Raw genomic sequence first — 27,087 nt, 5'->3', positions numbered from 1 at the left:
GGAAAAAGGCCCTGAATAGACACTTCTCCAAAGAGGACATACAGATGGCCAAGAGACAAATGAAAAAAATGTTCAACGTCGCTAATCATCAGAGAGATGCAAATTAAAACCACAATGAGGTATCACTTCACACCTGTCAGAATGGCTGCCATCAACAAATCAACAAACAACATGTGCTGGCGAGGGTGTGGAGAAAGGGGAACCCTGGTACACTGCTGGTGGGAATGCAGACTGGTGCAACCACTATGGAAAACAGTATGGAAGTTCTTCAAAAAATTAAAAATGGAGCTGCCTTTTGACCCAGTAATTTCACTTCTGGGAATATATCCTAAGAATCCTGAAACAACAATCAGAAAGAATATATGCACCCCTATGTTCATAGCAGCATTATTTACAATAGCTAAGATCTGGTAACAGCCCAAGTGCCCATCAGTAGATGAGTGGATAAAAAAGATATGGTACACTTACACCATGGCATACTATGCAGCTGTAAAAAAGGAGCTCTTACCCTCTGAGGCAGCATGAATGGACCTGGAGAGTATTATGCTAAACAAAATAAGTCAGTTAGAGAAAAACAAATATCACATCATCTGACTTATATGTGGAATCTAATGAATAAAATAAACTGATGAACAAAATAGGTCCAGAGACATGGATGCATGGAACAGAATGACAGTTCTCAGAGGGGATGGGAGTGGAGGGGACAGGAAGAGATTAACCAAGGAACATACATGCATATAGACATAGCTGATGAACACAGTCAATAGTTTGGGGAAGGCCTGAGGTGGGGCAGAGGCTGGGTGGAGAGGAGCAAAGGAAGGAAAAATGGGGGACATCTGTAATACTGTCGACAATAAATTAAAAAACAAAGAAAAAAACAAGTCATTGGTTGATTAGATATCCCTACCATTTGCACAGCTTTACTCTGAGGGAGACTAAAACTTAGTTGAGTGTGGTTAAGAACAGATAAAGTAGCCCCAGTATCTACAATGTAATGTCCCCTTTTTATGGTAATTTTAATCTCTCCAAAACTATTAGTAAGGAGAAGGGAAAACGCCCTCTTACAGTCCTCAGAGGAACCTTATGCTATTTTCCGTTTCTTTTCTCTTTTTAAATCCCATTTCAGATCTTTATAACCCTTCTCAAAGTGACCTGGTTCTCTACAATAAAAACAGACTCCTCTACAGAAGTTTCCCAGCAAACCCTGTTTAGTAATTCTGTTGCTTTTGCTCCCAGAAACCAGTAGGTATATTAATTTTTAAAAAGGCTGCCAAAAATCAGGGGGAGGAAATCAAATAGGAGTGGTTGTTCCCTGAACTATGAGTCTGAGCCCATGAGCAGTGAAGAGAATGGCAGACTCTGGAAAGCCCAGCTTGAGAAACCAGGTCACAAAGGTATCCTGAACGGGACAGACGGTTGGAGAAGTGGTAGTTGCCAGAACCCAGTTATAAAGCCCCTATGGCCCAAGGGCTGTGCATGGGGGAAGGAGGGAGGAGGAGAAGAGGCAGAGCTGTGCCCTCAGGAGCTCACAGCAGGCCTGGAAGACAGCATTCAGCCAAAATCCTGTGGGCTCCTACATTGCATGAAATAAAGTTCAGGTTTAGCTGTGAGTCAGCAGATGCTAACATTTCTGTGGATTGCGGAAGGGTGGTCAGACCCATCTTCCTGGAAGTGGGGCCATTTAGGCAGGAGGGGGAGGAACCAAGGCCAACAGAGCACTCAGGCCCTCATCCTGGAAGTCCTCATGGGTCTGCCTACTGAATTTGGATGGGAGCCTTTAAGATTTCAAGCCCTGTCCCCTCTGAGTCTTCACTTGTGCTGTTCCCTCTATTGGGAGTATTCTTCCTAACCCTCCACCATCCACTCAGCTTATTTCCCTGCCCTCAGATCTTCACTCAAAGGTCACTTCCTTCAGGAACTTCCCCCTCCTTTCTCTGGGACCAAATTCAGTTTCTCTTGGGACATGTCAGACACTTGAGGTCGGTTTACTTACTCCATTTGTTTCCCCTGAACTGTAAAAGCTCACATCCCAGGGCCCAGAACAGTGCTGGCACTTAGTAAGTGTTCAATGAATTTATGTTAAAAATCTAAGTGGATAAATGTCTTTTTTTAAAAAAGCTTGTTGAACAAATGCCTAAGCTGGGTAGGGCCAGGGCCCAGGCTCCCGTGGGATACTGGAAGGACAGAGATCCTCAAAGTTTCAGGGGTCCTGACCCCCACCCAAGAGTAGAGGCTTGAGAACTGCTCTCTGCTTTCCTCTACATCTTGCCCCCCACCCCACCCCCACCCCCTGCTTGAACGAGGGGGAAAGGAGCGGGTGGGTATGGGGGGCAGCTTCTCAGGGGAGGCAGGGTAGAGAGGTACCCCAACCCTCTGCCCAGGCCCTGTCTTCCTTGCCCTCACCGCACTCCTTGGAAGGAGCAGGAAGCAGGTGGAGTTCTTGCCTACCCATGGGTCTGGTTCATGTTTAAAGGTCTAATCTTCATCTTGTGGGGGGTGAGTTATCTCCTTGTGAAATCAAGTTGGAAAAACAAAAATGTTTTATCAGTGAGACCATGTTGCCTCTTTCATGGAAACCAGAGAGAAGGAAGGAACAGGCTCCCTCCCTGCCTCCATCCTACTAGCCCAATCTGTCTCCTTGGGTTGCTAAAATGCCAGATTGCCAGACTGGACTTGTGTGAGCATGGGACACTACAGATGTGGTGGGCAAAGGTGTGGGAGCTTTGGGGCAGGCGCGGAAGGCAAGTACTTGTGTTTGAAGTCAGGTGCAGGTTCCTCCTGGCCACACCCCTTGAGGCTGGGAGCCAGTGGAGATGGGGCCTCTTCCCTGGGGGGGAGGTGTCTTTGTTAGGACTGTGGTGTGTTCCTACCACTGAGGCCCAAAGAGGTGGTCTAGAGAGAGCCTGAACACAAAGGAGGATTGGGCTGAACCCCAAGAGCAGGAGGGGCCAGGAGTCCAGCTGGGAGGGTCCAGCAGAGGTGCTGAGCCCGCCCAGCAGCCCGCCCACTCTTTCATCTCTGCAACTCCTTCCTCCTTGGCCCTTCCTTGAGCCTGTGTCTGTGGATTGGTCTGGATGGGTTTGAGGAAGGGAAGGAAAGGGGGTCTTTTTGGGCAGCTTGGATTGGACAAAACTTCTTTAAAAATGGCCCTTTGAGCAAAAGCCTGCTGATGGTCAGTCAGACAGATAGACAAGAGCTCAAGGACCCCAAGAGAGCACTACTCTCAAGGGGATAGCTACCTCCTGCAGCTCGAGGCAAGACTGGGCGGGAGGCGACAAGAAAGGACAAGAGAAGTCCTTTCCCCTCCTCCTGTGCCAGCCACCCAGGCCCTCACTCCCAGACTGGCTTTTACCAGAGAGCTAAAAGCAAGAAAGTAACCTTTGGGATTAAAGAGAAACGTTTCTTTGTTTGAGTTTCTTTCTTTTTCCCCCTAAGCCTCTTTTCACATCTATAGTGGCATTTTTCCTCTTGTCTGGGGGCCAGAGGAGAAGAGCCAGAGAATGTCCAGAGCAGCAGGGAACCAGACCTCCCCTGGGGCCACAGAGGACTATTCCTACGGAAGCTGGTACATCGATGAGCCTGAGGGTGGCCAGGAGCTCCAGCCTGAGGGGTAAGTGGAACCCCTGGCTTTGTGGCCAGCAGACTGAGGTGTGGCAGAGATTACTGATGGGAGGTTGGGGAAGACTTGTGCAAGGACTGCTAAAATGGGCTCTGCCACTCATTTGCTGTGTGACCCTTGGCAAAGCACAGCCTCTCTGGGCTTCAGTTTCCTCATCAGTTACATGAGAACAGCCCTTGCCCATGTGTTAACATACTTGAGGTGGGGACCTGGCCAGCCTAATCACCTAAAAAGCACCTGTGAGGTGTGTTCAAAATAGATTCCTGGACCCCATCCTTAGAATGGTAACTCTGGCTTGTAGCCAGAATGGAGAGTGCTGGGTGAGTGGTTGAGAGAAGTTGGGCCTGCCTCAGAGGGGTTACTGGGCCCTGCGGTGACCATCTGGGTGTGGTGTTAGCATCAGGTTTTCTGGACAGGCTCGGGGGAGGGGGAGGTAGAGAACCAAAGAAGAAAGCCTGGTGGGGAAGTCCTTGAGGAAACAGGCCTCCCCTGTTTTCTTTGGCTGGCCTCAGAATCTGTGAAGATGAGGAGGCCCTGTTCCTTTCAGCAGGAGTGCTGGGGTCAGCCAGGGGAGGGAGCCTGCCTTAGCGCAGCCCAGTGTGCCCTGAGGTGTCAGGCCACAGCTGCCTTTTCCCAGACCATTTCTATCTTTGTTTAGTCTGGGCACCCTTGTAGGGGAGCTGGGCCTCCTTGTGCCCCCACATGCTGCAAGGATACTTCACCTGTGAGGGCCCAGAGCCCAGTTGTCCCCTTGTTGTTCTGGCCCTGGCCCCATCCCCCACCTCCTTGCTCTATCTGAGGGTTGGGGGAACTGGAAAGGTGAAGCTAGGGGTTGCTGTGCCAGATGTGTGCACATCTGTTCTTCATCAACAAGAAACTGGAGGAGAAATGCTTGTATTATGCTTCCTCAGGGGCTGAGGCTGTGGCCTGGCCAGACTTGAGTTACCAGGCAGGAACAGAGGCCCACCCCAGCCTGGGGGAAGGAGCTGTTTGCAGGACTCTGGGCTCTGACCACAGGGAAAGCAACCTTGCTGTCAGCAAGAGTGTGCCCCAACTTTCCTTCTCTGGCTGACCCTGCTGCATATGTATAGAGTGGGAAGAGCAGCAGAATGGGGAAGGGCCCAGGAGCCCCAAGAAGACACAGACCCTGACCTGGGTTAAGGCCCTAATATGAAGCTGTGACCTTAGGTGCCTCAGGATCTGGTCATTGACTGAGGCCAGGCGCCTGGGGCCAGCTCTGTGGCTGGAGTATATGGCCCTACAATAAAGTTGGTCTGTGGTAGGGACTGGGGGGTCGGGAATACGGCTTCAAATGTGGGTGGCATCTAGAATGTAGAGCTCCCTTCTCCCACTGCAGAGAAGAACCTATTTACTTAGCCAAGCCAAGTCAAACTGCCTGCCTCCTCTCCACCACCCCCTCAAAGGTGGAAGCATGAAGCAGGTAGCCCAGGGGAATCCCACAGGGTGAACTTGGGCTCACCTCACCCTATGTGAGTCAGACACCCCAGGGAGATGGGGCACCAAAGCTTTGAGGAGCTCTGACAGTGGTCGCCTTCTGTGCCTCTGTGTGCCCCAGCAGGCTTGGGAGTTGGGGTTGGCAGGCACTGCTGACAATGCCTGGGATGAACTCAGTCTCCTGCTCACACTTATCCATGTGCCCCTATGGTGCAGGGACCTGGTAGAAGAGGTCGGGGCGGGGGGTGAAGGGGTGAGTCACATGGGATGGGATGCATCATCTGGGGTCTTCCATGGGCGAGGGATTGATCTATGTGGGCTGAGCTGGCCCTTCGATCCCCTATTATGTGCCCAGCTTGACATGTGCCTGTGTGCTATCTACCCGTCATCAATACTGAGCATCCCAGCCAGAGCCTGGAGACACAAATATGCCTGTTGCAGCTGCCAAAGATGTCACTCACCTCCCACGGCTTCAATGGGCTGCCTGGAAGGTGGAATCGGAGGCTTCCCTCACAGACTCCCTAAGTGTGGCCCAGGCCAGGGTCATCTGCAGGCTCTTCTCCTGTGGGTGGGGGAAGCCAGGAAGCAGGGCTCCAGGGCTACTGGGACCTCACCCCCCAGACCTTCACCCAGAGCAGTCAGCCTTTCCCTCTTACCCACAGAGATGTGTTCTGCCCTCCCCTCTGGATGGGGCCCTTTGAGGCTCCCACTCAGAGTTGAATTCTAGAAATAGTTGTCTGGTTCTTCCTCTGTCTCATTGCCCTCACCACACTTCAGTCTGGCCTCTGTCCCTCAGTGTCTAAGACCAAGCCTCAGCTCCTTGGGCTACATTTGACTCCCATGCTCACTCCTTGTCTTGAAATAAGGCCTAAACCCTGGTCATTCCAGAAACTTGCCTCCTTCTGCTCTTCCATGTCAAGGTGTGTGTATTCTCCCTTCTAAATGCCTCTGAGATACAGCCTGCCTTTCCACTCCCCAGCGACTAGATGTGCCGAACCATTTGAAAATGCTGGTGCTTGACTGTTTCTGATGTAAAGAAATGGCAATTTCATATGGTTCAACTTAACTTCTCACGTCTCAGTCAGATGCAGTGCTGGAGCCAAGCAATCTCAATTCGCATCCTGACTCTGCCACTTTACTAGCTGTGTGATTTGGGCAAGACACTTAGCCTTTTTGAGACTTGGCCTTCTTGTCTACACAAGGGGAATACTAACAGCACACACCTCTTGGGTAATAAATGAGTTAATCCATGGAACAAACAGTGCCTGGCACTTAGTCAATGCTTAATAAGTACTAGTTATTGCTGTTATTTATATTCAAGTCTAACAACAGAAATCTCCTAAAATGGCCCTGGCCTGGTGGCTCTGTTGGTTGGAGCATCATCCGTACACCAAAGGGTTGTGGGTTCCATTCTGGTCAGGGCACATACCTAGGTTGTGGGTTCGATCCCCAGTCGGGACACGTATGGTAAGCAACAGATCGATGTTTCTCTCTCACATCGATGTTTCTCTCTCTCTCTTCCTTCCTCACTCTCTAAAATCAATAAAACAAAACAACCAAACATAAACAACACCCCCACCCCCATATTCTCAGGTGAGGATTTAAAAAAACCCCAAAACTCCTGAAATCCAGAACACTGCCCTGCTTAAACACCCTTAGTGGTTCCCTCCCATGCCTGTTAGAACCTGCCCTCAGCCTGCCCTCTGGGCTACAATCAAGCTGGAAACCTTACCTAGCTCCAGCCACACTACCCACTGCCTGTTACTCTGCTTCTCTGTGCTCTTCCCTCTCCACAGAGCTCCCTTTCCCCTTCTTTGCCTAAAGAGATGCTAACCATCTTTCAAAATTAGAGCAAATACCACTGCCTCTGACACCTTACCCGAAGTTCTCTCCCTCCTCTGCATCCTTTAGCATCTGCTTGTGCCTCTTCCAGGATCAAGCTCCCCACCCTCCCTGAGGTGGTGTTCTCTGCATCTGTCCCATTCTGTCTGTCTCACAGCACAAAACACGGGCCCATGAGCCATCAGCCAAATCTCTGTTGCTCAGACCTCAATCATTTGAGGGTCTGTGAGCCTCAGCCAAACTGAGCTAAGAGGTGGATGGGGAACCCAGATGGTACAAAAAGGGCCAGGGGTTCCCCAAGGTAGGGCCTAGAGAGGATCTATAGTGGTTGGTGGGCATTTGGTTTGAGGTAAGTGGGAAAATGGCCAGGGCCTTCCAAGGACAGTTTTATGAGCCCCTGCCTTGGTTAGCTAGTATGGGGGACAAATTTGAGTAGGACCCAGTATGATGAGTAGATGCACACTGAGAGGGCCTAGAAAGGTGGCTCTGAGCTCTTGGGGCTGAGAGGTGTCCTCTCTCACCCAAACCCCCACCCCACATGCTGGGGTAAGGGGCCTCAGAGTTGGAAATGGTGAGTGTAAGGCCTGAGCTCAGACAGCAGAAACCTGATTCCCTACATGACACGTGCCCTACCCATGAGTACAGTTCTGCTTTTGGGAAGAGATCAGCTCTGCCCTGGCCAAGAAATTGCATAAAACAAGACTTATTCTGTCTCTCCACCCCAATGACAAACCCGGTGACTAGGTTCTTTTCTACTTCTCACGCTCTGGGATTTTCTGAGAGAAAGCAAGCTCTGGGGAGACTGGGCTATTCCAGAGGAGTCATAGGGCTCTAAGCTCACCCTGCTGACAAGGCCTTGGGGGTCCTCTTTTTCACATAGCAGGAGGGTGCCCAGGTGGTTGGGTGAGCCTCCTGGGCAGGGAAGGCCCAGCTGCAGCATCTTGCTGGCCTTGCCCTCACCGGTGTCCTCCCGGCCTCTAGCTGGGCAGACTCAGAAGTCTCCTCCTCCTCAGGGACCCAGTCCTGTCTGCTCTCTTAAGTCCAGTTCCAGCTCTGAGCTCAGGGCTCTTACCCCTTTCTTTGCCATGACCCAGTTGGGGAAGTAGAAGCCTTTGTTGTGCCCATTGATCTCTTCATCTCCACCATGGTCCTACCTCTGTATTCAGCTATGGAGAGAGCAGGCCCTCTGCCAGGCCATAGAGAGCCTTTGTGGTAATTAGAAACAGGGACCCCCATTTAGATGAATGCAACTAATAGGTACAGTGCTTGATGAGCAGTGTGGCCTGGATTTCAGACCACATTCATTCCCTTGGCTGAGCATCCTTGTGCAGTGTGCAAACTGCCCAGCTGTACGTGGAAGCCCTTAATGAAAGGGAAATGGGAAGAGACATAAATCCTGAAGGACCATGGAAGAGCATTCCAGTCAGACACAGACCAAACTCAGATACCAGTAAACGGAGGGCAAATTGTAGGACCAAACACTTGATTGTTTGAATTAGGCAGTATGCGCAGCCACAGTTCTGAAAAGAGGTCTGTGAAGCCTGGAGCAATCAGGAAGGCTTCCTGGAGGAGGGGGAAGTAATCAAGTGGGCCTTGAAGGATAGGAAGGATCTGGGTGAGAAAGAAGAGAGGTTTAGCCCAGCTGGCCCAACCTGTTTCTCCCTAATCTCCCCCCGGGAGCTCCTGGTCTCCTTTAACCCTGGAATCTCAGACTTGGCACACCATAGAAGCATGAGAGCCCTGGAATGACCCTGAGCAGGTGGAACTGGGCAGGTTTGTGTAAGAGAGATCAGAGAGTTGAGGAGGTGGAGCCCCAGTGTAGACGGCCTGAAACCCCAGTCCTGGTGGCATGCCTGGGGGTCCCTACCCAGGCATGACCCAGTCTTCACTTGATCTGCAGGGTAGTGCCCTCCTGCCACCCCAGTGTGTCACCTGGCCTCCTCCATACCTGCTTGGCTGCGCTTTCGGTGAGTCTAACCTAAGTCCAAACTGGCTTGCAACCTGCTGCCAGCCTGCCTAAGGTGACTTGTGTTCCATGCTGGGGCTGATGAAGGGGGCACCTGGTGGCCCAAATGTGGGAGGGGGTTCTCACAAGGTGGGAATGCAAACCAGGATGCAGGACCAAGTTCAACCTCTCGGATTTTTGTCACCTCTTGGCCAGTCCCCAAGATGCCACATGAATGTGCACAGGGGAGTAAGGGGGTTTCCTGGTGACTGAGGCCAAACCCTCAGATTAGCTCATCAGGGAAAGCTCGGGCACCCCAAGCCCTCCACTGTGCTCTCCTTTCAGATTCTTGTGTTGCTGCTGCTGGCCCTGCTGGTGAGGCGCCGCCAGCTCTGGCCCCACTGTGGACACAGCAGGTCCGGGCTGCCCAGGTTGGTGCCATAGCCTGGGCACCCCTACTCAGGGGGCCCAGCTGGGGATGTTATGTACCTAGAAGCCAGATCTGGCCTCAGGAAACTCCCTTTTCTCTCAGCCTGGGGCTCTTCCCATCCCTACCCAGATCTCCAGGTTTGGTCAGGACCACTAAAGGGAGGGGAAGGAACCCACTCAGGTTTACCTGCTACTGTTCCAAACCCCAAGAAGCCATGAACCCAACAGGGTCCAGCTCCAAGACATACTTCATCAGGTCGTTCATGGTCTGGACAGGCCATGACCACTCCACACCATTGTGACCCTAGTTTCCCCTGAGGATTTCTCCTGGACCCTGATGCTAAAGGCAGATTTCTGAGGGACTTTCTCCCCCTGACTCTTCAGTGCTGCAAGCCCAGAGCATGGGAGAGGAATGACCCTCAAGAGATTACCCTGAGGAGACAGGACTGGTCAGGCTTGTGTGGAAGAGACCAAAGAGTTGGGGGAGGTGGAGCCCCAGTGTAGGTGACCTTGCATCTCAGGCTAGGGTTGCACACCAAGGTGGGTCCTAAATGCTGGTGTTGTGGGGAACTAGGGTTTCTGCTCTGACTGGGGAAGGATTTGGGATAGTGAAGCAGGATGGAACTGTTCGGGCATGAGAGCAAGATGGACCATTGAAAGAGGGTCTTTCTGGCCTGCCCTGAGCCCAGAGAAGTGACGCCTGGGACAGCTATGTCCTCTGTATGCCCTCTGCCCCAAAGCCACACTCGGGCCAGGGCGTTGGCCATTGTGCAAGGATGTTGTGACTCTCTGAGCTCTCTGAAGGTCTGCCAGCCCAGACAGAGCAATTAGTGTGGAGGCAGCTGTTTCCTGGATTGTCCAGGGTGGGTGGAGGGAGCTGTGCTCAGACGTGTGTGTGTGTGTGTGTGTGTGTGTGTGTGTGTGTGTGATGTTGTTGTGTTGGAGGGGATGTTCCCAAGTCACTTTGCCACAGGTCCCAGAGCTTGGTGCATAGAAGGTGTTTGTGGAGTGAATGGATGAAGGGCTGCCTTTTTCCTGTTTGGAAAGTGGGCTGGAAAGTGGGAGTGACTCTACTTCCCCAGTTTGTGGAACATGGCCTGAGGTAATGTGAGTACAGAGCCTGAGCAACTCCCTCCTGTTCTGTGCCTGCCCCTGCACCAGCCCAGTGGATTTCTTGACTGTGGATGGGCCCTGGACTGTGCCCGTTGCTATCTTCATGGTCCTCTTCAGCTCCTTATGTCTGCTGCTCCTGGCTGAGGCCCCGCTGCCCTTCCTCACCCTGGCTTCACCATCCAGCCGAGGTACCCAGTGCAGCTGAGGCCTGGGCCTGGATTGATGGGATGGGTTGGGGTGGGAATCTGGACCATCAGGTCAGGGCTCTTCTATAGTGAACCAAGTTGCTCCCCACTTCAATCATGAGCCCCTGCCAAGAAGACACTGTCCTCTTACTCTTGCCACTATCCCTCCACAATGCCTGAAGCCTCCCTTTGTGGGTCCCAGCCATTGGGTCAATACTGCCCTCTTTGCTTCCTCTGTTCTTATGCAAACCCCACCCCCAGGAGGGAGGGAACTCTCTTGTTCATAGGTGCAGGCTGAGTCCCCCAGACAGCCCAGCCCCCTGTGAAAATGAAAGAGGGTGGGTGGGGCACAGGGAGGGGTCCAGGAGAATTGAGCTAAGCTCAAGGAGGTGATGGTAACAAGTACTGCTGCCATCGAGAGGGGCCTCTGTCCTGTGACATGACCTCCTTAGATCATCCGACCCTCACAGTGACTCCACAAAATGTGGATATTAGCCCCACTCTATAGTGAAGGATGCTGAGGGTCAGAGAAGGAGACAATAATAAAGTAGTAGCTTGTATATTTAGTACTAACTTAGACACCATGCTGAGCACTGTATGTAGACTTTCTTATTTTGTCTTTGCTAATTTAGTACTATTATTTCCATTTTACAGATGGGGAAACTGAGGCTCCAACAGGTAACTGGCTCAAGATCACAGAGCTGATACTAGTCAGAGTCTGGATTTGAACACAGGGCTCTTGCCTGCTGAACCAGCTGAGGGACTTGGAAGATGGAGGCATGAGAAAGGCCTGGGTGGACTGGATTCAACCCACACCTGCCCCTTCATCATTTTCTCTCTGTCCATCTTGCTTTCTAGGGCCCTGGAAGATGCTGGCTCTGCTCTATTACCCTGCCTTCTACTACTCCTTGGCTGCCTGTGCCACAGTCAGGCATGAAGCTTCACACCTGCTCGGCAGCGCACTGTCCTGGGCTCATTTTGGGGTCCAGGTCTGGCAGAGGGCAGAGTGTCCCCAGGTGCCCAAGGTAACCACTGATTCATGATGGCTTGGGACAGAGGGCTTGGAGGAGCTGCTTACACCAGCATGGCTCCTTTCATCTCTGTTTGTATGCTGGGCTTTCCTGCCACCTTCCACTGTAGACAGGATTCCACTTTGTTAAAACATGCTGTTCTACGCAGCCCCTCTATGGGACAAGGCACTGGGCCAGCCCTCAGGGGCTTCTAGTCTGGAGGGGGTAGGGAGGAGACAGGGGGAGAGGAAATGGAAAAGGAAGCCCGAAATCCCCCCATTGTTGATCCCCTAGCCTTCTGTTGGCCAGGCTGGAGTGGGAGTGAAGACAGATGGAGGATGGCAAGCACTGAGGAGGGGGATGGTGTCAGAGGGCTAAAAAGAGAATTCCAAAACCTTACCAGTTCACTTGCTATTGGCTGAAGATATGAAGCTGCCCAGTCTAGAGCTCAAAGGGTGGAGCTGTAGGATTAGGAGTTGGACAACCCATGTTTGAATCCAGCTTCATACACTCATTCACTCATCCATTCATTTATTTAACAAACATATTTGAAGCACATAGTCTATACCAGGGACATTTCCAGACACTAGAATACAGCTGTGAACAAGGCACACAAGGTCCCTGGCATCACAAGAACTGCTATTTCAGAAGGGGAGACATAATAAACAAACAAACAAATGCACAAAAATGATGCCATGTGGTGCTAAGTGCTTTGAGGAAACCATGTCACCTTCCTGAGACTCAGTTGCTCCCCTGTAAGTGGAGTCGATATTGCCAATCCCTCAGGGTAGAGGTGGAGATTAGCCAGTTTCTCTGAGAGCAAGGACTTGATTGGTCTCTTTCACTCCCCAGAACCTGGTACATACTAAGCTCTCCATAAAAAGGCATTGACTAGCTAATATATGAATATATGAGGGGCCCAGCCCTGAGACTTCAGGGACAAAGACCTCAGTGCTAGGACGTGGGGCATGTACCTCCCTGATGACCAGGTTGCAAACTGTGCATAGACAAAATTAGGCCTTTGTCTACTTTTCAGGGACCTGTGTCCAACGTGCCAGGAATGTAGGAACACAGAAAGTGGATGTCTCTGTTTCAGGCCCCACTGTAGCCCCCTGGGTGGGGAGGAGAGGGTTACATAACCTCCTCCTTTTGAAAGGCTCCTCCAAGGGCCATGGCGTCCAAGAGCCTGGGGAAGGGGCAGGCATCTTTGCAGGGCCTGAGAGGTAAAGTGGGAGTGACTGTTCTGAGTACCCTGCCCTGGTTGGGGGTGGGTGGTGGTAATAGAACCAGAAGCCTTCCCATGGCACTCAGACTACCCTCAGAGTCCTAGGTGAGGTTGGAAGGGAAATGGATCCTGGCCTTCAGTTGTGGGTGGGAAGGCAGAAAGTACATGTGTCTGGTGTGTGTCTGTCCATCCAGATCTACAGGTACTACTCCCTGTTGGCCTCTATGCCTCTCCTTTTGGGCCTCGGATTCCTGAGCCTTTGGTACCCGGTGCAGCTAGTGAGAAGCTTCAGCCACAGGACAGGAGCAGGCTCGGAGGTAAAGGGGCTGGGCTCCCCTGTCTGTTGGTCCCCTATATGTGGTGATGCTTGGCGGAGGACCCAGCAAGTAGCAGGTCTCAGAAAAGGTTTGCTGAGTTGCCAAGTAACTGATTAGCCCTCTCTCCCCAGGCAAAGGCTAGACCAGGCCCTGGAATAGCACCCAGGGTACCCAGGGCACCGAGCTATGTGCACAGTAGGGACTCAACAAAGGAGAACTTGGCCAGAGACAGTAAGTCATAGCTCTGGTTCTGAACCACTGGGGTCCAAATGGAGACATGAGACAGGTCAGGAGCCTTGTCTCCGCTAGGAGCTCTGCAGAGGCTAACATGATCCAGGAAGCACTCAGGGCAGAATCACATAATGAATCAATTCTCAGTTGGCTAATGTCAGGTAAAGGGGAGGGCTTCCTGGAGGAGGTAGACATGAGAAGGGGCCTGAAGGACAGAAAGGATCTGGAGTGGGGAGAGAATAAGGAGAAGGCATTGCAGGCACAGGAAAGAGCATGAGTAAAGGGGCAGAGATGGGTTGGGTCTGTGGTTCATGCCTAATTTGCAGCACACAGCAGGTCTTAGCACATAATAAACATTAAATATTTCTGAAGTTTTGGGTAGATGGATGGGCACATCGTGTCAAGAGAGAAGTCTTACAAGATATGGTAGTCTTATTAAGAAGACTTCTACACACCTATCAAGCACCGGGCCAGGGGCTTGGGGCTGTGCCCTCAGAGCTGACTCAGAGCTGGGTGCCTGACACCCAGGAGCTCCCAGTATGCTGGGGAAGATGGTTGCGCAGCACATGTTTACAGCAAGGTGAAAAGTGCAACAGGGGCTCATCCAAGTGCACGGGAGCGCAGGTGGAGGCGGGGTCAAGTACTCTTCCTGGTGAGAGAGGAAGAAGAGGGTATTGCTCACAGAAGCCCTTGAGAAAGGCTGAGGACACAGAGGCAAAAGGCTGGTTATCCTTGAGCTGGGAAAGGTGAAGGAAAGGCTTCAAGGATGGCATCTAGGACAGAGAGCAGGTAGGTGGTGGTTCCAGTTGCTCACACATGGAACCCTGGATGAAAGCAGTTCAGGGGACCATGCGTGAGAGTCTGGATCTTAAGGGTCTGGTGGGCAGCTGGACCATGGCCTGGAGCTCAGGACAGGGGCTGGGACTGAAGCCCAAGAAGGAGTGAGGTCCCCAAGGAGAAATGGAGGATGAGGGGAGCAGAGGCCAGATTGGGCTCAGGTTCTCAGGGGCCACCCTGGGTCCCCGTGGGCTCACCTGGCTGGGTTTGGTTTTCATATAGCAGCAGCAGAGTTCTGAGATTTGTCACTACTCTGAGATTTGTCGCTCTTTATACTCTAGGGAAGCCTGTTGTCCCCTCATTCTTACAGCTGGCTCAGAAGAGGGGAGCAGCTCCCCAGGATACACAGTGCACCAAGCACAGCTCTGCCTCCCAGAACCCCCTCTCCTCTTCCAAGCATCTTCTCTGCCTCGCCTCTCCCCTTATTGCATGCCTTTCCTCTTGAGGAGACTTGGGAGAAAGAAAATCCTCTTTGGCCCTTAATCAAAGAGGTTTAAGCCTCAAAGGACACAGTCAAGCTTTGAGCTGACTCACACCTGTCCTGGATCCCAGGGTTGCTATGGCAACAGGTGACAATGGCCTATATTCTAATAAGGGGGGCAGGGACCCTGTTCCCATGGGTCTCTGCCACTCAACAGTCAGCTTAAGGCCTGGAATGTGGCTTAGACAAATCCTGTCACCCTTGTGATCTCCCTTGAGTAGAAGGAGAAGCCTGGGGCATCTGACCTGGAATGGCCCCATCCTGTGTCCTGATCAGGGATGTGCCCATGGGACCTAGGCTCCCTTTGCCCATTCTCAGTTAGCAGAGACCAGAAGGCCAAGAGGGAAACAATGATGAGAAGGTTGGAGATAGACCTTAGGAAGAACTTCCCAGCACTGAGTGTTCTTAGATAGGAGACCAATTAATTTTGTATTTGGGGAGGAAGAAAGGGCAGTGTTGGGCGATATGGGCCTCATCCCACAGGTTGGCCCTTCCCTGCACTCTACCACAACCAAGAGGTTTTTATGGAGCACCTCCTGGGTACCCACTGTGGTACCCTGAGCCAGGGTCCCAGGGACGGCTTGAGGCGGGTCTCATCTGTCTCTCCCCACAGAGGCTGCAGAGCAGCTATGCTGAGGAATATCTGAGGACCCTCCTTTCCCTGAAGAAGCTGAGAAACAGGTGAGGTTCTAGGCATACCCTCTGGGCCAGTGGGCAGGACTGGCTAGGCAGGCTTATTTGGGAGGCTGGCACTGGGCAGGCTGGTGAGGCAGAGATGAGGAATGAACCAAATTCGGGGGCTCAGGGCAGGGGCTTCCCCTGAGTCTCCTCCATGCCCTGGGTATTTCTGCAGCTGCCACACATCCAAGTATGGCTTCCTGTCCCAGGCCTGGATCTGCTTCAGACACTATGTCTACATTCCACAGCAAGGTATGGAGTGGGGAGCTGAGATCCTGAGTGACAGGTGGCCTCCCCCTTCCTGTGCACAAAGCAGCCATGGTGGGAGGTCAGCTCCTGTCACCCCCACAACTCTGTCATCAGGAAGAACAACCCGCAACTTGGGACAGAGGAAGCCCCTGGCCTGGCCTGGCCTTGGTGGTCCAGAGTCCTACGAACCTCGGCCCTTTTCCTGGGCCCCTGGGAAGGTGTGGGAACTCCTGGGCCTGGGTGGTGCTAGGCTCACCATGCCCCTCTTTTTGGGGACTGCAGGATTCCGACTCCCACTGACACTCGTGCTTTCAGCCACCCTGACAGGGACTGCCATCTACCAGGTATGTTCTGCCTCTGCAGTGCCATTTGCCTCCAGACTCCCAAGCCTGGATGGCTCAGATCCTGCTCTCCGAAAGCGTGGCCCACAATCCTGTCCAGCTGCTTCTAATGTCTTGGGAACACTGGCCTATTCAGAGGGAGGAGGTGTTAACTCTTGTTGGGCTCACATAGAGTCAGAGCATGAGTTTTGGAGTCACATAAACAAGGGTTTAAATCCTAGCTTCATTATTTACCTACTGTGTGACCTTGCACAAGTTAGTCAACATCCTTAAACCCATTAGCACAGCTAAAGATGGAGGAAATTACCTTCCTCTTTGGGAATTTGGGAAGACTTAGTGAAATAACACGTTTTTGATAAATTCCCACCAATCCTACACCCCCCCCCCCCAAACAAACAAGCCAAAATCTTAGAAGGTAGGTATGATTTTTCTCCATTTTACAGATGGGAGGAATTGAGGCTTAGAGAGGTGAATTCGACTTGGCCAAGTTCATACAGCTAATATCTCAGGGCAGCCAATGTCTGAATCTAGGCCTGTTCGGCTTCGGTGCCTCTGCTCATTTACAGGACACTTTGCTTTCTCCAACTTGGAAAAATTGGAAATTTTATATTCTGAAGTTTTAGATAGATGACTAATAGATGGACAGACAGGTGTAGATGTACAGTTGTGCTGCCTGAAAGCACACCCGTGGCCTGTTAGCTAAAACTGGATCTGTTTGTAACATGCTGGTTGCAGGCATGAGGACGCTGCTCTTGGGGGCAGTTCAGAACACTGCTGAGTGCCAAGAATGGCCATGCAGCCAGGGTACTGACCTTGAGTCTCTCCCTGTGACTCAGAAAACACTTTTTCTGGAATGGGAGTGACTGGTTCCACACAGCCAGACCCTGCCGCTCTCATTCTGGGCCTCTTCCAGGTGGCCCTGCTGCTGCTGGTGGGTGTGGTACCCACCATCCAGAAGGTGAGGGCGGGGATCACCATGGATGTCTCCTACCTGCTGGCTGGTTTTGGGATTGTGCTCTCAGAGGACAGGCAGGAGGTGGTGGAGCTGGTGAAGTCCCACCTGTGGGCTCTGGAAGGTGAGGTCCCAGAGGGCCCCTGAGGGCCTGCAGCAGGGTGGGGGGGGGGGTTGTGAGCTGGGTGGAATGTGAGCTGGGTGGGATATCTGAGGTGCGTGCCCTTGGGCACATTCCTTCCCCTCTTTGGGTCTCAAAAGCCTCATCTCCAAATTGGGGGATGGGGGCTTGGAGCTTCCAGTCCCAAATCTCTGAGACCTGAAGGGGTCATCTCAGTAACCCCTCATCAACTTGTGTGGTGTCTCCCACCCTCACCCCCAGTGGCTTTGCCTAGATGGGGAAGGCCATGGTGTGTGTGAGCTGAAGGGATAGCCTCGGGGGCCTTTGCTGAGGGTGGGGAGGAAGAGAGGAGGTGGAGCTGTGGGGACCGAAGGAGCACCAAATTTTGAGTTCGTTCTCACGACAGGTGGGTGGGGTTGGGCAGAGCAGATGCTTTCTCTTCCCCACTCCCTATCCTCCTGGGCCACCTCTTTTCTCCTTCTCTCCCTTGGCAATGTGACCCCAGGCTGGGGAACCATACCAGCCTCCCCTTCAGATGCCTCCTTTATCCTTTAGCTCTGTTACCTGCCTCCCCCACCTCCCAGACCCTCCCCAACAGCCCTGTGGAAGGGACTGAAAAGTGTCCCCACTTACCAATGGGGAAGGACTCACCTGAGGTTGTATAGTCAGGCAGAAGTGGAACCAAGAAAAAAACTCAGTCTCCTGATGCCTCTGCTGGGACTCTCTCCACCACCTTGAGACCAAAGCCTGGTGGCCAGGAGTCATGGGCCCTGCACTCCCTGCTGACTTGGCAGCTCCTGGCTGGTATGGGTACACTGGCTCCTGAGGGGTAAGGTGATGGTTGGAGCTCAGGCTGCAAGTATTGCAGGTAGAGGTGTGACTGCTGTGCGGCTGTTCCTGACCATGAGTATCCTCATCCACAGACCAGGCATGCTGAGAGAGGAGGGGCAGGCGGGGGTGGGCAGAGGTGCATACAGTGCTGCTTCCTTCCCTGACACCACTCCCATCAACTTCCTGAGTGATTCTCCTCCCATACTGGAGGCTGCCCGGGAATTGCAGCTGAGGCCCATGAGCTAGATAGGTGACAATTCTGGGTGGGTGTAAATGACATCTCCAAGGAGATTTTCCAAGTAGGCTACAATCTGAGCCACAGGCAGGAGTAGACATGGCTTACATCAGTCCACATCCAAGCATAGACCTCACAGCAGCCCTGTTAGGTTAACATCATTGATGCCATAGCTCAGAGCAGGAAATCAAGGATCAGAGGCAGGAAGTGACATGACCAGGACAAAGCATGCTGCTTCGGCTCAGTACACCTGGTGTTTATAATCACATGCTGCAGTTTCCAAGCCCAGAGGTTTCCACTTTGGATCTTCTCAGATGCAGGGACAAACAGCAGTGTTTACTCTCCTAGCTTGCAGATGAGGAAAACTGAGGCCTGGGGGCATTAGAAATATGTCCAAAGCAGTCAGCAAGCCAGAATGGAATTGAGATAAGATCTGGGCTTTGGACCCTTTGGTCTGTTGTTAGCCTAAGGAGCTAATGCCATCTGAGTTCTGAGAGCTTGTTTTAGGGCTGCCACCCCCACCTCCCCAGTACCTGGCTAGTAAACCTGTCATTGTTCACACTGTGAGTCAGGCAGACTAAATTAGAATTTCTGCAATATCACTACTAGCTGTATGAACTTGGGTAAGACACTTCTCTGGATCTCAAATTCCCTATCTTCAAAATGGTGCTGAAGTGACAAAGGTAACCTTGTCTTTGAGGCTCTGGATCTGGTGGGGAATACAGATGGATCCACCAAACAGGTCCCAGAGGTGCAGTGTCCTAGAGGAAGCAAAGCGCAGGAAGATCTTACGGGTATCAGGATTAGGAGGGACCCAAGTTTAGAACCAATAGAAAAGAGGTAGAGTAGGAGGTAGATGGAGATCAAAGCCCGGACCTGGGGCCCTGGGAAGGTTCAGCAAGCAGGCTCCTCACCTCCTGGCAGAAACAGTCTGAATGTACCATTGCTGGTGCAGAACTGGCTCCTGAAGGGCAGATGGAACAGGGCAAAACTGTGCATGCTCTGAGCTTTCTCCTAGCTTCACTTTTAAGAAAAGTGCCACCTCCTGCACCTGGAGGAGTGAGCCCAGGAGAGGCAAGGAGGCTCAGGTTTCTGAAACAGCTGTTCACCTAAGAATCACCTGGTAACTTTAAAAATCCCAAGGCTCAAGCCCCAGGCCTGACTTCAGAAACCCTGAGGATGGAGCCCTGGTGATTCTGATGTGAGCCTTCATTTGTTTGAGAACCACTGCAGCAGGCACTCTATACAGGTCAATTGGTTGATTGATTTCAATCAATTGCTGATTGAAATAAACCTTTAAGGCTCTGTTTTCTGAAAGCCCCCAGTACAGTGGTTCTCAATGCTGGCTGCATGTCAGAATCACCAGGGCTGTTTTTAGAAAAGCTAAGGCCTGGGTCCCACATCCAGAACTTCTGATTTAATTGGTTAGGGGTGCAGCCTGGGCTAGGGGATTTTAACACCTCTAGGTGATCCTAACATGCTGCCAGTGCTCAGCCCACTTCTACAGCACCTGTAGTTATGTGTAACTAGTGCTTGTCTTTTTCATGTGCATTTGCACCCTGCCCCACCCCGCCAGCTCTGCTTTGGTGGGAACCAGGAACACTTCCCAGGGCTGGCTGAGGAGATCATGGTGCAGGCACCCTGGGCTCTTTCTGGGTCTGCTTGGAAATGGCTACATGTCTGGTTCTATCACATCCTAGAGCGTGGCTGCTGGGTCGGACCCTCTCTCCGAGTCTCAGCTTCTTCCTTGGTTCCATGTCTTCCATGCCTTTCCTGTGGGGCTGGATGTGGATGTGAGGTGGAAGCGGTGCAGCCTTCATCCCTGCTATGCTTAAATACCAGGCTTGCTCACAATGCACTGTGCATTTTCTCCCAGCTGCTGGTGAGACAGAAAACTCATGATCTGTGCTCATGGCCGGGGTGGGCAGGGAGATGGGGTAGAGATGTGCAGCAGTGGTCACCTCCCCTCATTCTGATGGACTCAGGCCATACTGAAGTGAACTCACATCCTCATGGACTGAACAGAGGCCACTGATGCAGGCTGGATGGGGCTTCATGGCTCACATCGTGCTGCGAGTGGGCAGCACAGCAGTGAGCCTGGCATGAGCAAGCTGAGGCTGGGAGATGAAATGACCCCTGAAGGCCACACGATCAGGGAGCAGTGGAGCTGGAGGCAGATGCTAGGTTGGGTGGAGTCTCTCACTGCGGGTCATATAGGAATGGATGAAGCAAGACCTGGGTGAGGGCCAAGTCTGCAGACTCAGAGGTGGCCTCTCCCCATCTCGGCCACCTATGCCACCTGGCACTATAGGCCAGCTGCGGTTGTAAACTTATACTGCGTCTGAGAACAGGGAATATGGCAAAAAGCTTCTGCTCGCTGTGGGGTGTGGGGCAGGGATACCCCCAGGCTTACCCCGGTAATAACATGGAGGCTCCCAGGAGACCCTCCAGGCCTCATCTCCCACTTTGCTCCCTCTTCACCCTCTAGTTTGCTACATCTCAGCCTTGGTCCTGTCCTGCTCACTCACCTTCCTCGTGCTGATTCGCTCACTGGTGACACACAGGTTAGTGTCGAGCTCTGATCCTCAGTGTAGATGTGGGGAGGAGATCAGAGTCTTATGGGCCTGCAAGACCCCTGACTCAGAAGGGCCTGTGGGGAAAGCCCTGGGGCCAGAGGGAGGGAGGGTCTCCGCAGGCCCAGGTTGTCACTGAGCCCAGCTGCTCTGTGCTGGGCAGAGAAGGTGGGTGGTTCAGTCTGGGTGGGTAACTGTCTATGAATGATCTAGGGCATGACTGAGTAGGGGCTGGAGTGTGGAGTTTGCCTTCCGAGAGGGGGCCACCTGGGTGGGCTGGATTTGATAGAGGAGGCCCCCGGGAATGGGAGAAGAGGAAGGAGCTGAGGGAGGAAGGGCAGCAGAACTTTGTGAGCAACGGCACAGTAGCTGGGTGAGCCTGAATCTTGTGAGTGCCGGTAAGGAGATGGTCTGACTGGCATTGGGGCACTGGAGAGATTGTTATGGAACATTGAATGTCAGGCTGCTCAGCTTGCCTGTTCATGGTGAATGAAAAGGAGCACTGAGGAAATGCAAGCAGAGAGGGATAGAAGGTTCTAGTTGGGTGGGAGGGGTGGTCCAGGCACTTAGAATGTCAGAGAACTAGTTCCTATACCCTGGACAATCATCAGGCCTCAGAGGTCCTGCCCAGGGATCTTTCCTCACAGGGTTAGCCCTACTTAGGCTGGCATTCAAGGTCCTCAAGCTTCTGCTTTGAGGGACTATGTTCAGGCACATTCCTGCTTGTGTGAAGGAGGGCTATGCCATGATGGGTTGTTTCAAGAGGTAATGAGATCCATGTCACTAGGGGTACGTATGCAGGGTTCCATGGCCATAGACGAGGAACCTTGCCTCCCACCCCGGAGGCCAAGCTGCGAGTCACTTTCCATCTTTTCTGTTGCTTCTCACTTTTCTGACCTGGCGCACATTGAGCCTTCTGCCTGAACTTGTCTCCCTAGATTCCCACCCACCAGCTTACTCTTATTCATCCTTTAAGGCTCTATTCAGACCTCACCTCCTTTAGGCAGCCCTCCCTGGCCTCCCAGGCTAGATTAGTAGCCTCCACTGGGTTCCTGCGGCCCTGGGCTTCCTTGCCCATCAGTTGTAATTAGACTGAGAGTTCAGCCAGCAGCTGGCCTCGAGGAAGAATTTAGGGAGTGTATGTGCTTCCTGAGATCCCTGTCTTTTCACCCCCATCCCAGGGCCAACCTGCGAGCTCTACACCGAGGGGCTGCCCTGGACCTTGGCCCCCTACCTCAGAGCCCCCACCCCTCTTGCCAGGCCATATTCTGTTGGATGAACTTCAGCGCCTACCAGACTGCTTTTACCTGCCTTGGTGAGCACCTCTAGTCCACCCTACTGGGCCTTGGCCAGCCCCAGACACTGACCCCAGTGAGGAAGGGGAGAGTGCTAAGCAGTTCCTGACTGCCCCTGGGGTCTGCCTGAGTTTGGGCAAGTTCTGGGACAAGAGTAAAAAGAAGGACCTGCCTGGCCTTCCCTGCACTCAGGAAGCTCACTCAGGTGGGGCTGGGGGACACAGGAACTTGGGGAAAGGATGTCCCTAACATGAGCATGGTCCCTGGGTATCACCAGTTGTTTACGCAGGGGGTGGATCCAGGGCTGGAAGGTGGAAAGCTCAAGGAGGCACATTTGTGCTTGTATGAGGGAGGGCTATGCCACGATGGGCTGTCTCAGAAGGTAATGAGATCCATGTCACTAGGGGTATGCAAGCAGTGTTTCATGGTCATACATGGGGACTGCAAAGAGGGTCTTGCCTTGAGGGAGTAGGACTAGACTAACTCCCAGTACCCTCCCAGCTCCTAACTTTCTGAGTCTCCCTTGGGCACTGTAGTGAATAAAGCCCTCTGAAACGCAATGGGCTGGGTCAGTGTTGCCGAAGCCAGGGCCAGACTTTTCTCCCTGCTGGTTCTTTCAGCTCTCACCCTACCCCCAAGAGGAGGGCAGAAGGGTGATCAAGGAGTAGACTTGATCATCTTGGTAGACTCTGTGCCTCCCAAGTCCTCCTTTTTTTTTCCCCCAATCCTCAGCCGAGGATATTTTTTCCATTGCTTTTCAGAGAGAGTGGAAAGGGACGGGGGGCGGGGGGGGGGGGGAGAGAGAGAGAGAGAAAGGAGAGACATTGAAGTGAGAGAGACACATGGATTGGTTGCCTCCTGCACTTGCCCCGACCGGGGCCGGGGATCGAGCCTACAACCGAGGTACATGCCCTCGGCCAGAATTGAACCTGAGACCCTTCAGTTCATGAGCTGATGTTCTAACCACTGAGAAAAACCAGCTAAGGCCCAAGTCCTCTTGTACACATGATCTCACATAAACAATTAGCCAGCTCTTTCATTAGACAACTGTGGAACACCTACCATGTTCAGGACTCTGGCCAATAGGAATGCAAACATTAATTTAAAATGCAGTCTTGTCCCCAAGGACTCAGGAGCAATTGGGGGAAAATAACATTTACAAATCACCTATTGGTTTTCAAAGAGTTGCCACAGATATAATCTCATTGGGCCCTCACAACAGCTCTGTGTGGCAGGGGCCACTATTCTCATTTTACAGAGGAAAAAAAGCTCAGAGATGCAAAGTAACTTGCTTAAGGTGGCACAGCTAGGCAGTAGAGCAGGGATCTGAAACCAGGTTTGCCCGATTCCAAAGCCTTTGGGTTCCTGGGAGTGTCAGGGGTGGTCTAGGTCCTGCAGAGGCTGATGTTTGTTCCCTCCTCATCCTGGCAGCACTCCTGCTGCAGCAGATCATCTTCTTCCTGGGGACCATGGCCCTGGCCTTCCTGGTGTTTATGCCCATGCTCCATGGCAGGAACCTTCTGCTCCTTCAATCGTTGGCGTCCTTGTGGTGAGAGAGGCAAGGGGCTGAGGGCTCTGAGACCCTTTCCCAGAGGGCCACTAACAGTCACATCCTCCTACCCCACCTGCAGGCCCTTCTGGCTGACCTTGGCCCTGGCTGTGACACTGCAGAACATGGCAGCCCACTGGGTCTTTCTGAAGACTCACCATGGATGGCCAGAGCTAACCAACCGGTGAGGCAGCTCCTGGGCTTATGGCTCTTTCAGGCCCTTAGCCTCTTCTCCTTTGGTGTCTCTGGCTGTGCCCTTCTCCCTCCACTGCCATCTCTCCCCTTTCTCTCTCAGGGAGCCCAGTGGGTAGTAAACAGAGTTTGCCTGCCCCACAGAGGAAGGGGGAAGTGGCCCAGCCTACTCCACACACCTCTGTCACGGGGCCAGAGTCACTCCATGAACCTTTCCTGCTTTGGGGATCAGCACTGCTCTCCCCTGGATCCTCTGTGCCCTCCACACCACGTGCCTCCCTCTTTGCAGGAAGAAGGTTAACAGAAACATTATTTCCCTGTTAGATGGCAAGGCTGTGAGTGGACCTTGACCTCCAGAAGAGACTCAGAGTCAGTAGACAAGGGACCCAGAGGTCTGGGGTCATAGAAAGATCCAGGTGGAATGGACTTAAACCCTAGCTCTATCAATGACTAGCTAGGCAGCTTTAGCTAAGTCACCCAATTTCTTTGGGCCTCAGTTTTCCTTCTATAGGATGGAGTAACATGGCCTGTCTCCCAGGGAGGTAGGGAGGGCCAGCTGGGTTGAGAGTTGGCCCAACCCAGGATGGGGTGCATACTAGGTGTACTCAATAAATAATAGGTACTAATAAATACACAGCAGCTATGGTCATTTAGGTCTGACCTCATCTAGCCCCTAACCCTGAGGAAGCGGCTGTGGGGGGGGACTTGACTCAGACTCTCTTCTCCCCCACCCTAGCTGCGCACTCTATGCAGCCACCTTCCTTCTCTTCCCCATCAACGTGCTGGTGGGTGCCATGGTGGCCACCTGGAGAGTGGTGCTCTCTGCCCTCTACAATGCCATCCACCTCGGCCAGATGGACCTCAGCCTGCTGCCACCTAGAGCTGCCACTCTTGACCCTGGTAAGGTCACAGGGCAGGGGCCAGAGTGGGGGTTGCTCAGGCTGCCCAAGCAATAAAGAAGGGTCTGCCCTGACTGGGCCTGCTTTCAAATCTGTTCACGGAGGGTGCCTGGGACTGCCATGTCAGTGTGTGCAGTGGCCCCATGTGCACTGCATGTGCCATGTGCTCGGGTGTCTACGTTCTTGCATGCAGAGTATGCAGGGTGCCTGTGTGTGTGTGTGTGTGTGTGTGTGTGTGTGTGTGTGTTAGGGACTGTCTGTTCCCTCCTCCCTGAGCGCTGCCATCCCCCCCCCCCCCCAAGGCTACTACATGTACTGCAACTTCCTGAAGATTGAGGTCAGCCAGTCGCATCCAGCCATGATAGCCTTCTGTGCCCTGCTCCTGGGAACGCAGAAGGCCCAGCCCCGCCTGGTCCCCCAGGATGGCCTCAGACTAGGCGCAGAAGAAGAAGGTGTGCCTTCCCATTGGGGGTGGGAGAGTTGAGCCCACCCATAGCTTCTCCCAAGAAGGAGGGACTCAGCCCTCCCCAGCATGCACCACTGAGGGAGTGCCAGGAAAATGCTCATTCCTTCTGTCCCTGGGCTGCCTGTGGGAGAGAGGAAGTGAGAATTTTCCTGGTCCATTTTGGTAATTTTTCCCATCATGTGCATGCACATGCGCACACACACACACTTTCTCTCAGACTCCACAGGCATGCACACATCCATCCTTTCACACAGAATGAGACAGGCATCTCATAAGGAGCTCTGTCATCCCCCCATCCTGGGCCACCCCCCACCTCTTCCTCTCAGGCAGTATGTCCTCCCCCTTTCCTTCTGTACTGTCTGGGAAGTATGTAGTAGGGAGGGGGACACTAAGCTGGCTCCAGACCCATGTCCCAGCCCTGCCTCCAGTCCCCTTCACAGAGCTCAGCCTCCCCCTCTTCTGTCTGCCACCCTCAGGATGACATCCTGAGCCTTTACAAATACTCCTCTCAGCTCCACACCTCTCTTGACACCTGGAACTCCAGTCTCACCAGCCTCCTCCACACACATAGGGGATTTTCAGACTGTGTGCATGCTAAGGTCAGGGGGTGGGGTTGGGGGGATGGGGTTGGGGAGGTGGCTTGGCTGGATTTGCTGAGTTACTCACAGAAGGTCTCCCCCTCTCAGGGATGCAGTTGCTGCACACCAAGGACCCTGTGGCCAAGGAAACAGGGCCCAGAGCCCGCCAAGGCAAGGCTCGTTGGGGTCTGGCCTACACACTACTGCGCAACCCAGCACTCCAGGCCTTCCGGAAGAGGGCCCTGTCAGGCGCCCCGCCCAATGGCCCCCAGCCCTGAGGGTGGGGAATGCCAAGGCACATGTCCCCGTCTGTGCACGTGCTTCTCCTCTTCCCAACCCATCCCTTGCCTGGCTCTCCCAGCATCACCCCAGCCATGGTAGCCCTCTGCTTAGCACCAGCTCTGCCAGCAGGTTCCAGGATCAGGATCCCAGTGACCAGCCCCCAAGGCTGGAGGTCACTGTGGTTGAATGGAGGTCTGTCTACTCTGTGAGCCTTAGGAGGGCTCTAGTCTGCCCCCTTGGCCTTGGGAAGCCGAGGGCTGAAGAAAGCAATCGATAGTTTAGGCCCTTGGTCCAGGGGCCAGTGGAACCAGAAAAGCTACATCCAGGTCCCTCCGCACGATGGCCCTACTGCCAGTCTCCAGGGCCCTACTGAAGCCTCCTGCTGACCTCGGTTGGTAATTCAAGCTGGGACAGCCTCAAGCTCCAGCAGCCTAGGAGGAAGTCCGTGGGCTCCTCACTGACAACGAAGTCATAGCTCACACCAGGCCCCACACCGAGCTGTCCACACTTGAGAACCTGATACTTTTGTGGTTGGTATGCCTTTAGATATCATAAAAGAAGTTAGTGTACTCCCTGTAATTTACTCATCTTTGAGAAATAGTCCTCTGTAGGGGAGGGCCATGTGGAGAAAACTGCCCACATGGGGTTTATGGGGCTTGGGTGAGGTGGGGTATTCTGGTCACATGCTGGGCTGGGCTCCCCTGGGTTGGGGCAGAGAAGACCCTCCCCTTAGCAGCATCTCTTTGGGTGGTGGAGAGACTAGGGACCCTATGATGCCACCTCTGAGCCGTGTGGGTATTGGCTTTAGAAGTAGGACTTATTCTGAGCCCTCAAGAATGGGTAGGACTTGGGGAGCAGGAGAGATTTAAGGAAGATGGGAACGCAATGTGAATTAAGGTGTGGAGGTGGGGGAACGGTCCTGATGGAAGAAGATGGAGAATGAAGAGGGGGAGGGTAGCGGGGAGTGGGAGGAAGTGTCCCTTTCCCTGCTGGGACTGGTGGAGCTGGGGGGCTGTGTGGGTGAGGGTGTGGGGTTCATTGTGGGGCTGGGGCTAAAAGGGTGAGGCAAATGTGGCCACTCCACAGATCAAGATCAGTAGGGCCTCAAAAAATGTCTGAGCAATTAGTGAAGACCAACTCTCCCTCCATGATCCCAC

General features: G+C 53.0%; 1 protein-coding gene across 2 annotated transcripts in view; it reads left to right on the top strand.

Annotated features, from left to right (window-relative positions):
* Nucleotides 1-26,499, top strand: part of STRA6 (signaling receptor and transporter of retinol STRA6) — a 47,493-nt gene extending 20,994 nt beyond the window's left edge. For both annotated transcript variants that reach the window (XM_081138515.1, XM_081138514.1), the window contains exons 2-19: nt 3,484-3,610; nt 8,817-8,883; nt 9,207-9,292; nt 10,452-10,591; nt 11,243-11,266; nt 11,447-11,613; nt 13,018-13,140; nt 15,303-15,370; nt 15,543-15,619; nt 15,899-15,960; nt 16,871-17,033; nt 20,585-20,660; nt 21,851-21,984; nt 23,396-23,513; nt 23,596-23,697; nt 24,442-24,605; nt 24,907-25,056; nt 25,757-26,499. In XM_081138515.1, coding sequence (XP_080994641.1) covers nt 3,501-3,610; nt 8,817-8,883; nt 9,207-9,292; nt 10,452-10,591; nt 11,243-11,266; nt 11,447-11,613; nt 13,018-13,140; nt 15,303-15,370; nt 15,543-15,619; nt 15,899-15,960; nt 16,871-17,033; nt 20,585-20,660; nt 21,851-21,984; nt 23,396-23,513; nt 23,596-23,697; nt 24,442-24,605; nt 24,907-25,056; nt 25,757-25,926 — 2,001 coding nt within the window. In that variant the 5' untranslated portion in view covers nt 3,484-3,500 and the 3' untranslated portion in view covers nt 25,927-26,499. The remainder of the gene's footprint in view (nt 1-3,483; nt 3,611-8,816; nt 8,884-9,206; nt 9,293-10,451; nt 10,592-11,242; nt 11,267-11,446; nt 11,614-13,017; nt 13,141-15,302; nt 15,371-15,542; nt 15,620-15,898; nt 15,961-16,870; nt 17,034-20,584; nt 20,661-21,850; nt 21,985-23,395; nt 23,514-23,595; nt 23,698-24,441; nt 24,606-24,906; nt 25,057-25,756) is intronic.
* Nucleotides 26,500-27,087: the final 588 nt, after the last annotated feature.

The sequence above is a fragment of the Miniopterus schreibersii genome (assembly GCF_964146895.1).
Source record: "Miniopterus schreibersii genome assembly, chromosome: 1".
Lineage (NCBI taxonomy): Eukaryota > Metazoa > Chordata > Mammalia > Chiroptera > Miniopteridae > Miniopterus > Miniopterus schreibersii.
This window is presented reverse-complemented; position numbering and strand designations above follow the sequence as displayed.